The sequence below is a fragment of the Leptonotus elevatus genome, chromosome 16, assembly GCF_054856555.1.
Source record: "Leptonotus elevatus isolate MCC_2025b chromosome 16, RoL_Lele_1.0, whole genome shotgun sequence".
Classification (NCBI taxonomy): Eukaryota; Metazoa; Chordata; class Actinopteri; order Syngnathiformes; family Syngnathidae; genus Leptonotus; species Leptonotus elevatus.
The window spans coordinates 15720359-15734887 of NC_141254.1; the positions used below are offsets into that span (position 1 = coordinate 15720359).

Consider the following 14529-nt stretch of genomic DNA (forward strand, 5'->3'; position numbering starts at 1 on the left):
GGACGCCGGCCCTTGAGGACCAAGTTTGCCCACCACTGGTCAAATCTGTACGTATAGCGTATAGTCAGTATCGCGAGAGGGAACGAGAAAGATGGCCGCCCTGTGGCTTCAACGGCTTGCACGGGCGTGTATGGGCTATCGGCTATGCAGTCATACATTCAGATCAGTGGAAAAAAACATACAAGTCAAGTAATGTGCTTTTTTTCTGTTATAAGTTGATTTAGCACGTTTTGTGACTCGATGTTAGCAAAGTATACATACAAGTATAAGGCGTTTTTACAGTTATAAATTGAATTAGCACATTTGTGACTCGATGTTAGCAAAGCTTTTGAAGCACGTTTTGATAGCATAAATGTCCAGCTATGCTAGCTAGTGTTTAAAATGCAACGTGTTTTTCTTTTTTTTCTATGTTTATCAATAAAAGAGGGAAACTGTCAGCGATGATTGATTTCCCTACGGGGGCCAATAAAGCTAATCTAATCTATTTTTTTTTCTTCAGTACATTTCAGTCTGTACTTTTTTCCTTTTAAGTACAGGAGAGAATCACTACTTATATGACTCTTTAAAAAAAAATACATTGTCTGTACATCTGTTGAAGTATCCAGTATTGCAATGATTCTTAAAAAAATTTGTACTGCAAGTACCACCTCAAAAACATTTTGCGCTGGCAAGTAGGGCTTACAACCATCCATATACCTTATGTGACAAATTATCCAACGAGGTACGAGATTCTTTTATTGTCAGTACTGTTAGTGAAATGTTCTAAATTTTGTGTGATTATGATGTATAGTGAGGCTAATTTACATATTACTCACACAGAGTTTCTGTTGACTTGGCTGCTAAGGTGGGCGAAGTTCTGCCACTATGTCAAAGCCAGAAGGTAAGCAGGGCTTCATTGACTTCCGTTACTGTGGATGCACAGATTATCTTCTGCACCACATTACCAAATCTGCACACACGAGTAATTGGATGACTTTGTGATGAAGTGCTGCCTCTACAAATGAAAATACAATATGCTTTTACTCTCTGGAAGTGGTAAAATGTGCTATGATTGTTGATCCTAGGGGTAATTTTACCAAAATTTGTCACAGACATTTTATTAAGGCATCTGGGAACTGTTTTAAATCGTAGAGGGGGGGGGGACTGTTACTGCATTCTTCGGATAAAATGCTTCTAGTTAAATGTATGTAAACATGAATTTAGCAGTTATCATCCGCAGGCCTATAGTATCATAAAGTTCATTGCGCCCGACAAATGCTAAAACACATGAACCACAAGAAAGATGAGGACAATTTTACAAGATTTAATTTATTAACTATCATACAGTTCACATAAGGCCTTCATCTTCAAACACTATTTGCTCAGTCAGACAAATTTCATGGTTTCCTCTCGGTGCGCAGTACATAAGCTATTTCTCTTGAAGCATTTGTTCTGTCCTTGGACTAAATTTTTTATTTTCAAACAGCGAGAGGCTTTCATCTCTCTCCTGCAGTGTTTGTGTTTTTAAATCATGCACTAAGTGGCCTTGAACCCTTCACAAAAAAATTGTAAAAACGGACTTTCAATCATCGAAATACACACTAGAAATGTTTCCTACCACTGACTTCACGGGTTCGCCCACAGCCTACAAACGGTCGCACACTCACTCAGCCACTGAATGGCAATGAGCACTGATGATTGTGTGTTTACAGTATATTTTATGATGGGCAGGTAGGAGCAACAATTTTGTGGAACCAGATTGAATCACTCACAGGAGTTCTAATCTCCAAAATATCAATCTGGGACTGCTCCAATGTGACCTGCTCGGGAAAGGCGGGACGTTTAGTCCAATAATTTGAGCTGCTTGGGCGGTGTGGCATGGCGCTTCTTCTTGTCATCACAGCCGCAAATCCCGCTTCCAAACACACGGTCGATTTGTGATTTTGTGATTCGACCCATCAGTGGTGCCGCCTGGAGAAAAATAATAATAATAATCTGCGGACTCGTACAAGATGGGCTGTGTCCGAATGTCCACCCTTATCGCAATGCATTGTGGTCTATATTAACCTACTTTTCCAAGAACATTGTGGGTAACCGAGTACACTACATTTTTCTCTTTTGGACAATTGGGCACCCCTACAAAATGGCGTGACCCCTTAGTAGTGCACTATATTGGGAGTAGTGTGCACATTCTGACACATTCTCGGGGGTTTGTGAACTCACAAACACTGCGAAATTTCAGTTTACAAGACAAAGCTAGCATTGTATTACTTCCTGTCAGTAAAAGGTGGTCAGAAAAAAAATAGTTGTTCCAGTGATTAAAACACTTGTCCCCGTAGGAAACAGAGCTTTATCTTGTAAATTTTAAGGGTAAACAAAAAAAAAAAAAACATTCAAATCTTCATAAACAAATATGCTAAAGTACTTCACGTGGCGTCGCCATTCACAGATCCTTTCTATGATATTGTTCATTTGCAGTAAATGTGGAAACTGGAGGGAATATTAGAAATGATTGGCATCTTGTGACGTTTCAAGTGATCAAATTATGGCTGCTTTTCTTCACTTGACCCACATTGAAAATCAAGCCCAACTTCCCGAAACATTCCTTCAGCTCAACCAACAGCTAGAAAGAGGACAAAATCTAAAACTATATTTCCGTGAGGCCGGATGAGAGGAACAGGAGTCAGTTGGATAATGGACCCAATGAAAAGGGGGATCTCATTTGCACAACAATGCCAGACTCACCACTAAACAAACAAAATTGACAATTAAAATATAACCCTACACTATCAAAAAGTGCTTCAGATAAGTATGTAGATAAAAAAAAAAAATACTAACTTCATGTAAACAAAGTTTGATCTGCCAGAGCTCTGTTCTGTAGAGGCAATGGTTATGGCTGAGCTGTCAAAATTAAAAACAGTGTGTCAAAAAAAAAAAACAACAGTGAAAATTAAAGTGCATCCCTGGATGTGTAAGCCCCTTACCCTCCCCATATCAATTAAACGAACACCCCTAATGTCTCCACTAGAGGGTGCAAACTCCCACCCCTAAAGACCGAGCGGGTCAACAAATCCAGTGGCAGTACTTTCATGAGGAAGAATAACACAAAAACATGGTGGCCGCAAATGTCTTCCAGCTTTCATGACGTCCAATGTCCAGGTGACCACCCTCAGACACACCGGCGTGAGCTCGCCACGAACCCCCCCTCGACATCCTCCACCGTGAAGTCCCGGGGGACATCCCCGGCACACGCGGGCGGGCGGCTTCGTCGTCTCACAGTGTCTCCTGTTCGGCGGGGGAGTGATGGGGGTGAGGATGGTGGGCGTGTTGGTGCAAGGGTGGGAGCAGGGACTGCAGGGGGGACTGAGGGGTGGTGGGCGGAGACTGCTGCTGCAAGGGGCTGAAATGCGCACCTGTGTGCGGAGGAGAGGAACGGTAGCAGGAGTAGGCCGAGCTCCCGCCGAGGGTGGTGGTGGGCGAGGCGGGGAGCCCCCCGAGGCCCGTGGGGGAGTCGATGAGAGGCTGGTTGTAAAAGAAGAATGCACACTGGTGGATGAAGATCTCGATGATTGTCTGGTAGGTGCGCGTGGCCGTCAGGGCGTCCATGGTGGTGAAGTCCGGTCGCATGAGTGTGGGCCAGAAGCAGATGGACAAATTCTCGCTGGTCATCAGGTTCAGCCTGCTCAGCTGGCTCACCCTGTCGAACACACAAAAGGTTGGAGTTAAGTTTCGTATTGAGCAAATTTGGAAGCAAATCAAATCGTTCCACTGAAATACATCCGAGATACGTATTGAATCGTCCTTTATCTGCGCTCTAAAAAACAGTTGGGTCAAAAATAACCTGACTATGGTTCAAAGGTGGAACGATCCTCTACTTGGGTCGATTTGACCCAACTTTGAGTCAAGAAATTGGTCTTTCGGTGTAAAACAACTCATTAATATTGGTCAGAGCCGTTACTGGGTTAAAACAATGGGGTCACTTTGTATAAAACAACACAGAAAGTTGGGTCAAATTGACCCAGAAAGTGGAATCGGTCCATTTTTGATAAATAATTCGGTTACTTTGGGAATTAATAAGCTTTGGCTTCATCCCGTCAGCCTTTTTTCTTTTCGGGTGTAATTGTATGTGAAAATTGAATGTTGTAAATTGTCTCAATATATTGTCCGAAATGGAAAAAAAACAAACAAAAAAAAAACTTTTGACCCAAAATATACATGTATATACATTTATACACACACATAAATGTACCAATTAAATAAAATCAACAATATTACTAAATACAACTAAGTATAAGGCATAATTCTACTACGCTAATAAATTATTCTCAGGGAACTTACTTGTGTAGGTGGCTCACGACGTACTTGAAGGAGTCATAATTTTCCCTGGAGAACCTCCTCAGGACATCCTTCATTGTGTACAGCCGCTGTTCTCGGTCAGTGATTTCTGCATTCACGGCGAACATTTAGGATTTAGAATTGCATAATAGTATTGACAGCATTGATTTGCTTTCGAGAAAACCTCGTTGCGCCGTCATTGAAATCATCAGCGTGTTAAAAGCTGCCCCCACCCCTCTTTGCTCCTACAGGATTTCATGCTTTTATGTTGGGAGTCGAGACCCTCCCTGCCCAGCAGTGTTTGCTTACTGAAAGCATCCAGTAGGTCCACCTGCAGAGCACAAGGCACCAGGGGCTCAGGCAGCTCGGAGAAGAAGCTCTTTAGGGCTCCAGCCACAGTGTTTATGGAGAAGTCTTTCTCCACCAGGTCTAATCCGTGGTCTGCACAACAAGCGCATGCGTTACGGGAGAGGAGAAAAGGAAAGGCAATGGGTCTTCGGAGTGCACCGTCGTCTCGCTTTGGTAACTCACCCTGTTCAAACTGCCTTTGCATGCTTTCCATTTCAGACTTGTTCCCACTTACGCGGTACAAGCCTTCTGTGTTTAGACCTGAGCAAAACAGGCAAAAGATTGAGTTATTACCAAAAACACTGTAATATTTAATCTTCTTAAAAATGTACCACTACTTAACGAGGTCCAATACAAGACACACCAAATGCCAATCAGAACAGGTTTAAAAACACCCACCTGTGGTCTCAATGAAACGAACACACTTCTCAATGAAGAGTGGAATGGGTCTATCCGGGGACACCACATTGACTAAGGGTACCCCAAAATAGCTGCTTTCCATCGGCTTGGGGATTGCTGGACGGGGCTTTGGTCTTGATTTCTAAAGGGAAAAGAAAGAGTTCAACATACAATACTGACAACAGGAAACTTCACATTTTGATACTAAATGATAAATTAGACGGGAGTAATTTTTTGAGAAATTGTGTGTGAATGCTGAATGGAAAAAAATTTGAAACGTGGAATCATACTGAATGAGGTGGAATGTTTTTTTAAAGGTAGTGGTGCAAATGTTTGTATTGAATAATGTGGAATGCTATTGAATGATATTAGATGTAATTAGGTGAAATGATATTGGTGAAAATGTGCAATATGTGAGTGAAATTTATGGATTTTTTTTTTTTATATGTGGAACGTTGAAAATCATTCCCAAGGTAAACTTAATGAGTTTAACATTTTGAATGTTGAATGAGAAATAATTGTTGAATGTGTCATTGTAATTAAGGGGGAATTTGTGGGACAAAAACATACAATTATGTGGAACGTGTAAATATTTTGAATAGGAACGATACTGAATTTCTAAAAGCCCGAACCCTCACGCCTGACCTAAGAAATTTTGTTGGTGAATAAAAGTTTGAATTTTGAATGGGAGTGAATTTTTGAAAATTAATGGAGATTTTGGGGGTGAAAAATATTGAATTATGGGAAAACGGTGAAAGTTAGGAATGAAAAAAAAAACAATAGCCCGCAAAGCGTGGATATTTGGAACATGTCGAAGTCGGACTGGTTTGAATCAAGTTGAGAATTGTAAAAGCAATTGAAGGACCAAAAAAAACAGCGGAATAAGATAATAATAAAAGTAGAATCATATAAAAGCAGGAGAAAGGGTTTAATACACACCTTGGCTGTTCGTCGAAGACTTTTCAGAATATTCCTCTTCTTGGGGTCCTCATTCTCCTCATTAACCAGACTTTCACCTTTCAGTGTCCCAAAGTCATCTTCCTTGGACTTTGGGAGCGCTCCCATCTCGTCGTCGCTGCCTATGAAGCTGGTGCGGAAATTGCTGAACTTGCCGAGCCGCTTGGAGCGGTCGCGGTACAGGCGAGGCTTCACGCCCGCCGCTGAGAATTTCCTCCTCCGCTCCAGAGAGCTGCTGTCTGCTTCGCTGTCGGACCCGTTGCCATTGGAATGCATCCTATTGGAGTTACGGATGGTGATGATCTTTCCTTGTGTGCTGTCGTGTGGCACAGAGTAGATGATCTCGTCATTGCTGGGGCGGGGCTTGCAAACAGCGTCCAGAGGTTCTGCGTAGTCTGAGGGGTCGTAGCCCACGTCGCCCCCGGGTACCCAGGTAACAGCAGATGGCAGCGAGCGCCGGTGACCGACTGTGTCCATGTACGGGTTACGGCTGATCTTTCGGAAGTCGAAGGTGACGCCGGGTTTAACTCTTACGTGGGGGTGCACCTTGTTGTTGAGTTTGCTCTCAAGGTCTCTAATGTCAGAGATAATAGAGATATCATTGGAGTCCAAGTCAGGTAGGTTGAAGCCCCCGTGGTGAGATGTGAGAGTGCCATCGTAGTACGGGGGCGAAGGCTCCACATCGTCCTCCGAATCCAGGAACATGGTGACAGGGCTGGGAGAACTGCAGCGTGGGGAGTACACGTTTTCATTGGTGCACGCTTCAGCAACATTATCGTACATGTGTGTGGCTTCCACAATGTTGCGCTTCTCAACCACCTCCATGAGAAAGGGATGGAACATCTCTATCCTGTGCATGCCTCCCACCACGCCCCCAGATCCACAAACCACGCTGTTGAAGCGGCCTTCGATCTCATGGGCAAGTTCCTCCCCTTGGATCTGCTGCTCCCGGGCGTAGTCGCTCTCCGTCAGCTCGGCCTGGCTGTCCCCGACCGCCAACAGCTGCACTGGGATGATGTCCTGCACCTCGCACAAGAATGCACACAGCGTCTCCAGGGATGCTTTTCGGGAGACCGAGTACGCAGCAAAGTAGCCGTGCACCAGCCTGCTCTTCCGTAAAGTGAAGGAGGCGTGATATGAGAGAATAGAAAGCTCTATAGCGAGCTTATGTCCGGCGACAGTATGCTCGAGCAGGACAGAGGTGCCGCTGTTTGACATGGGCCTGCAGTGCTGATGCATCAGGAAGGGGGACAGCAGCTGCTCAATGTCGTAGGAGTCGCCGCACATTAAGCACATGACAATGCGAAGATCCGCCTCTGGGGCTGGCTGGTGGGGAGACTCTCTCACGCCCGGGGGCTCGGGGAGGAGCGGAGGGGAGCTGCTACTAAAGGATGTACTCCGACGAATATCCAGAAGGCCCCGTAGCACCTGGTTGATTTGTGACTCGCTGACATTGTGTCCGTAGCCGACACCGGGAGAGGCAGGATCTAAGAAGCTGCACTGCAGTCTCCTTGCAACTTGCTGTCCCTGCGTTATGAGGTTTAAGGCAGTTTCTCCACCAACATCCACATACGATCCTACGCCTCTTTTGGTGACCAAGAGCAGTGACGTTGGCAGCTGCGCTAGGTGGCTGTCCCTTCGACCTAGCGTCGATTCCCTAAGACGTTCGAGGCTTTCAATCACGTAGGAGAGGGATTCTTTTGAATTATACAGACACAGACATCCGTGAGGGGTGAACGTCGGGGTGTGGAAAGAATTTACAGGAAGACGCACATTTCCCTCAATGGGCCGCAGCGTCAGCTCATACATCTTCCCGTCGAGCACATACCAGTCATCATTTGTGCAGAGAGCCCTAATCTCATTGGCAAATTCTCTGGCCAGTCCATCCTTTCCCAGTATGACAAGATTGATCCTGTCAGCCTTTGTGTCGCCGAAATGAGCTTTCACATCAAAAAAGGGATAACATGTAGGGAAACGGGACGCCAGGAGCTGTTCAATCTTCGAGTCGCCGCAGTGGGGACTGCTCGGGCAGGTCTCCTTAGTTGGGTGATACACAAAGTGGATATGCTTTAATACCAGAGCGTCTCTTTCAGCTGGAAGCTTTTGTAGCGCCTTGAACCGCTGCTCTTCCACCAGCACCTCCTGAATTGCCCCCATTTTCTCTTTGCTTGGCTTGGCATCCACTTCAAGTTCATAGAAAAGCTCAGAATATTCCAGCAACAGCTCCTGGAAGTCTTCTTTAGCACGGTCAATGATCTCCTTTTGATGACGGTTGTAAAGGTCCAAGTACTCGGGTTCTTCAAGCCACTGGTAGAACTCTTCGTTCATGATGAAGCTGCGAGCCTCCTCCCAAGGTCTGCCGGGTGTGACAAAGGGAGAAGACGCTAGCTTGTGTTTAAACTCAAGTCTCATCTCTGCACGTCTGCACTCGTTACGTAAATGCTCCAGGTGGGCATTAAACAATTCCTCTGCTTCATCCGTTTCCAGAAGGTCTGACGGGATCCGCTCATCTTCCATGTTGTCGATGTGAGATGTGTCCTCCCAGGGGGAGTCCTCCAGAACGACAAACCAGTGAGCAAAGTGCTGCTTGGACTCAAGAACCTTCTGTACACCAGACCAGCTGAGCTGATCAATTTCATCCAGGTCAGGCACCAAAGAACTAAGTGCAAGAGGAAGCGTGCTAAGGTAGATTTTACGCCGCCGCTCAATATGTTCCTGCTTCAGACGGTAAACATGTTGTTGAAATAGCTTCTTGCATTTGGCTGTTCCCTCCAGGAAAACGTATTCTTTGTATTCTGGGGAGGTGTTCATTCGTCGACTGGTGTTAAGCCAGGTTTCATTATGATTCTTCACTATCCGGTTGATTAGCCATTCATAGCGATCCTTGGCGGAAGCTATTTGCTGACTCTGGAGCTTTAACGCTTCAAAATATGGGATGATCTTGGGCTTGCCTCTGCTTTTATCAATAAGCTGAACTAAAGTGAGGAAGGCGAGGTCCACGTTTATATTTGAACGGGCAGACGTCTCGACGACGGGCAGACTCTTTTTAGTGATAGCAAAGGTGTGTGCGTCTTTGATGTAGCGTTCAACTCCTTCATCGCACTTCGTGAGGACTAACACGATGGGTTTCTTAGTCTTGCTGAGCTGACCATAGATGCTTGTGACAAATTTCAGCTGGTCATCAAAGTTGCGGTTCATGCCCCGGCTGACGTCAACACACAACAGGAAACCATCCACTTGCAGCTTGCCCTCGGGCATTTGCTTCTGCTCAAAATCTTGCTCTAGGCCCAGTTGATCTGTGCAGAAGTACATGAGCTTCTCTGCGGACGCCAGCTTGGTCGCAGCCGCCCGTTTAATATAAGGCTGCATAGCGGTGCTACGATGCGGCTGAAATGTTTGGTCGTCAATGAATTCCGTTTGCTCCACCACATGCATTCTGCATTCGGGCCCTTCCTCCAGAAGCCGCGAGACCTCCCCCCAAAACAGAAAGTGATCATTGTTAACCACTCGACCCCCAAAGTCACTGGTGCTCAACACTGACGTGTGGTCCAAGTAGAAGTCATCTGCGCTGGGCCTGACATACCTATTACACAGGCAGGACTTTCCAACCCCGCATTGTCCTTTTTCTTTCTCCGTACCCGACAGACCAACCACAATGAGGTTGTAAATTGGGAAGCGGACCTCTTGCTTTTTCGCCATCATAATCTACCGACGGTCATCCTGCCATAAACAGGCACTGTGTAAAAAGTTCGCTTGAAGGTTTGTCCATAAAGTTGGCGACGGGCTCAAATTTCAGTTTCTGCTGCAGGGCAACTATTTTGAATTCAAGAAGCAGTGCAATATGTGAAGACGGTGCGCTCATTCATCCTCTTTGAAAATCATGTCCTGTAAGACAAAGAGGGGGGAAACAACATTAGCCTTTTTGAGGCAAACAGTTTTATATTGAGATTTTCAGTAGGTTAAGATTTGGAAATGAAAAGATGTGACAAAGATGACATCCAGTGTGGGAGAGCTTTGGTGTTCCTGTAATGTAAGTCTCTAAGTCAACCACTAAAAAAATACCTTAACTTGACTATACTAGTCAGGCACACAGACCACACGGCAACATCTAGTGCCAATGAAAATTACTTTATTCCAATTTAACAAAATGTATAGAGCCTCAATACCCAATTATAGATGTCAAAGTCAGCAATATATTAGCTATGGTCTGAACATCTTGGTAAATCGTAATCACATTCATCAGGGTCAAAATAATTCAATGTGAGGGACCATGATGGGAGTGGTGCTCTTTTAACGACATTGTCTGCTGACAACTGATTGTGCTGTAACCATGAAATGACTAATAAATATTAGAGTTCCTGTTTCCAGGCTAATGAACAACTGCTTATCCAAAACAAAGCTAAAGCTCTGCAAGAAGGCAGAAAATGCATATTAGAACTTTAAAACTAAACCTTGTCAATTAAGACACATGTGGGCAACACAATATGTGCCGTAGTGTAGGTCGAATTTCTCCTTAAGGGTTTGTACTAAAATCAAGAAAAATAAATAAATTAAAGAGCTTGATCAAGACCAGTAAAATGAACACCATTGCAAGTCAGTGTTCTGTCCAAATGGCAGTAAAATCCAACATATTTATTGTTATAACGGGTCTGTATGGCCAAATAGGGGTGGGCGCCCAAAATTCATATCAAAATATTAATTGCATCCCTTCACGGTAATGGTATATCTCACAATATAAAATTAAGGGTAACAATAATTTTTAATTAATGATAATTTAATAATTTCTGAATAGGTTTATATACTCTCCATTAGAGAAGCTAAATTGATCAAATAAACACAATGAGAATAACATTTATTGTGGAAATCTCAAATCAGAATTAAATGTAATTTGCACTCCGTACTGAAAAATAGTGCAAACAAAAATAATACTGCTGATATTTCAATGAAATCACTACAACTGGCTTTCAGTTTACTTTCCCATAATTCATTCAAATGACTTTGCCCATGCATTACTTAGCCTTTAAAGATTCTGTAGTAAAGAAAGCAAGTGGCAGTCTATTAATATGGATTGATCAGATCTCAAACGTCAAAATTAACAAGCAGCAATAAAAAATAACACATAACGTTGCTGGTTTGATAGTTAATGCAGAGCCCATAGAAATACAGCACGGAGACGTAAATAAGCAGACACATTTAGCAGCCTCAGCAGCAACTATTAGCAGTCCACATTGTTCAGCTGGGCTAGGCCTGACATCCAAAATAAATACATGCAATCCTGCTGCTTCCCAATGCAACCTGAGGTGGCTCATCCAAACAGAATCGACCTCGAGGGATAATATCATTTTCTGACGTTCCATACTGCTGTCGACATTTTTTTCTTCTTCTTTTTTTTTTGCAACGGATTGACATGGGTGGCCAGTCACAGAGGGGCTGACCACGCCAGGCCTGCTTTCTTCTGCTGTCTACATAATGAGATTGCAGAAGCGTTCAAGAAATCTGGGCTGGTGTGCCTCCACTGTAACACACAGACACTATATAAAAAGGTGCTTTATTTAGTCAGCTGTCTGGTGTGCAACACACGAGCGCTCACCGGTGCACTAAAGCCATAAATAAGGAGGAGGGCGTGCATACCATCGCATGTCTCCCTTTCTCTTGCTGCATCTGTCAGGCCAGCTTGCCGCAGCCCAACCGCCTGATGTGCAAGCGCATAAAACGCACACAAAACATCATACAATGTATTCGAGCTACACTTCAGTGCATGTGCTATTGTGTACGTTATATGGCGTTTTTAGTTACCCGTGCTTGCTTTCGCCTCTTCGGCATCACTTGCTCCCACTCCGTCGTTGCGATTGAAAAACACTGGAAAGGAAATAAATATCCACACATACAAAAAAAAAGAGAACAATCCGATGTTGTTTAAGCATACGTTTGCTTCTGAAATCCAGATGTGCAAAAAAAAGAAGGAAAAAATCCTTCTAAGCCTTCCTCTTGCTGGCTTCACCACGTTGCTTCGTTTTCACTCATTATTGTGTCCATTGTTGTGCACATTTAATGCTGGGCCGGCCGTACACGCCTCACACAAAACCCGTTAGTGGGTTGCAATAGACTCGCAGTTTCGTCTCCCAACAAAACATCAACGGCGCGTTCAGAAGCGTTCACGTCCCGATTTTTTGGAGCAGCTCGCGTGTGCGAAAGTGCGATTTGAAGCAGCTTTCCGATAATGGCGTCGGTGGCAGCGGGGGCCCTCCTCCTCCCCGGACCCAGTCCTCCTCTTTTCTTCGGAGAGCGGAGCAGCAGTGGATGCAGAGGCGGCGGAAAGAGGGACTCACCCAGCGGCGCCCGCACACTACTGCAGCACGGCGAGCTAGCAAGCAACTGGCGAGGCTCGCTTACTACAGTACTGCGGGCTTGCGTCACTCCCAAGGCATCGTTTTCTCTAGGTCGCTACTACTAACTAGCTTCCTCAAAGTGTTTAAATTTAAATAAGGTATTCGATTTGCACACATATTGAAATAGCACCTACCTCAGTCTCACACACACACACACAAAAAAAAAAAAAAAACTAGCTAAGTAGTGTGTTCTTTTATTTCAGTCACCAGATTAATATGAACTGAGTATTGAAAGAAGAAATAAACGTTTTCCGATTTGTCACTTAGAAGAGGCTCACTTTGCACATGCTAACCTTTAAACAAAAAAAAAGTATATGGCAAAAACGAATAAAAAAGATTAAATGCAGGTGTTGGAAAAAAAACTTACGACCTCCATTTTCCATCATGATTATGAATACTGTACGTTCAATTACTAATGCTAGTCGTTTATCCACAAGAGGGCAGCATCGACGTTGAAATCGCCACCATTTTTTAAAAGTATGTCAGAGGTGTGAAATTGTTTCTGACGGAGCAAACAGGCGTGTACTCTAAACATGAGGATTTCTGCAAAGTGATCAATTTATAGTATAGGCAACATGATCATCACCAGGTCACTGGAGATATAATGCGGGGCATGTTGTTAAAGGTAAGTGTAGCGGACTACTTTATTCCAATTTCCACTTGTCTATGAGCATAACAGATTACTTCTTGCTATTACAAACTGCCCAACTGTTAGTATTGGCTTTGCAAGTGTGAAGAAGTGTTTAAACAAAACAAAAAAAAACATGTTCAAAGCGTTTCTCATGTGCTCATTCATTATATATGCTTATATTCTGCAGCTCAGAGAGGGAGAACTTTCTTAGTGAGCCTGGTGAAGAAACATCTGGGAATGGAATTTACCCTGCATCGAAGTTGACTCACCTTCACCTCTGAACTTCAGTGAAGACATGTGCGGACCAGACTACTACACGTTGTGGAGCAATACGAGCAAAAGATTCATGACCAGTCAGCTATTTTCATCTGTAAGTGTGACCCTTGCTGTTTATCATTAATGTCATATTTGCATGTTTATTTTTACGAATGAAGACTTACGCTGTTTTATGCAGTACCTGAAGCTTTTTTGTTTGTTTGCATCTGTGTAGACTAAAACTAAAGATTCATAAAATACTATTACAGTACTACTACTAGTAATAATAATAATAATAATACAATACCACGATTGTTATTAATTGACGCTTGCTTTAATTATTATTTTTTTAATAATGAATAATAGATAACAACAGAGCCTCGTTTACCCTTTCAGAAGGATTTGATCAAAGCAATAACAATGAGCAGTGGTTGGCGTTTTAAGTGTCATTGTAACTACCTCCACTAGGCGGCGCCAATGGCCTTCGCTTAATTACATACCAGAGGAGTTGATCTCGTGATAAAGTTTGTCTCAGTGATTAAAAGCATGACTGTTATTCTCGTGGTGTTTACTCCACTTTCCACAGTAACAACTTAAAATAGAGTCTAACGTATTTCTATATGTTGTATCCTGCATACTGTTATCTAGTAATCAAGAGGGCTTTTGTCCTTGTAACGGGGATATGGGGCAGTGACGGGCAGCAAAGGTGAAGACAGGGTGAAAGTGACAACAGATGGGTGCTGACGGAGCTCAGCACAGACGGACAATAGGGCTACTAACGGCTTCTCCATCAAGGGCATAATACACAGTGGCGGCGGCTCAATAATAGCTGCACATTGATGCGTATACACTGCAACATGATAGGTTGAAGGGACAGGAATAAAGACAGGCCGGTAGACATGGATAGTGTATGCGTGTGTTTGACCAAATAGATAGAGAAAGAGAGGTAAGATTCCCTCCCATTTTCCACCCTACCCTAAAAGTCATCCCACCGTGATAAATTGCTGTGTTGAGTCATACAACTTTGAAGACTAAAATAAGACAACAACAAAAAAAAACAGCTGGCAGACATTTTGTAACGGGAGTATGTTTATGCTTGGAGTTCTGAATTCCTTCAATTAGAGTTCACATGTTTGGAATTAGTTTTTGAGCTTGGATACAATTATGTGAAAATCAAAGTCAGGTTTATTTTCCCCATATTTTATCCGCGGAGTCATAACAACATCGCACAGTTGT

The 14529-nt window shown here is 43.7% G+C and overlaps 1 protein-coding gene and 1 long non-coding RNA gene across 3 annotated transcripts; one reads left to right on the plus strand and one right to left on the minus strand.

Moving 5' to 3' along the window:
• The first annotated feature begins 146 nt into the window (after positions 1-146).
• On the plus strand, positions 147-5114 carry LOC147160957 (uncharacterized). Its single transcript, XR_015097415.1, has 3 exons — positions 147-189; positions 820-880; positions 4566-5114. It is a non-coding gene; the product is annotated as an uncharacterized LOC147160957 (long non-coding RNA).
• On the minus strand, positions 1289-12438 carry arhgap35b (Rho GTPase activating protein 35b). 2 transcript variants are annotated; one of them, XM_086098802.1, is made up of 7 exons: positions 11815-12438; positions 6001-9903; positions 5062-5203; positions 4846-4923; positions 4624-4755; positions 4318-4423; positions 1289-3676 (listed from the first exon to the last, which is right to left on the minus strand). In XM_086098802.1, exons 2-7 carry the CDS (start codon positions 9718-9720, stop codon positions 3253-3255), a joined length of 4602 nt encoding a protein of 1533 aa, XP_085954928.1. In that variant the 5' UTR covers positions 9721-9903; positions 11815-12438; the 3' UTR covers positions 1289-3252. The 2 variants fall into 2 exon arrangements, with proteins under 2 accessions (XP_085954928.1, XP_085954930.1); XM_086098804.1 differs by lacking the exon at positions 11815-12438 and adding an exon at positions 11650-11736.
• Between the last annotated feature and the right edge of the window lie 2091 nt (positions 12439-14529).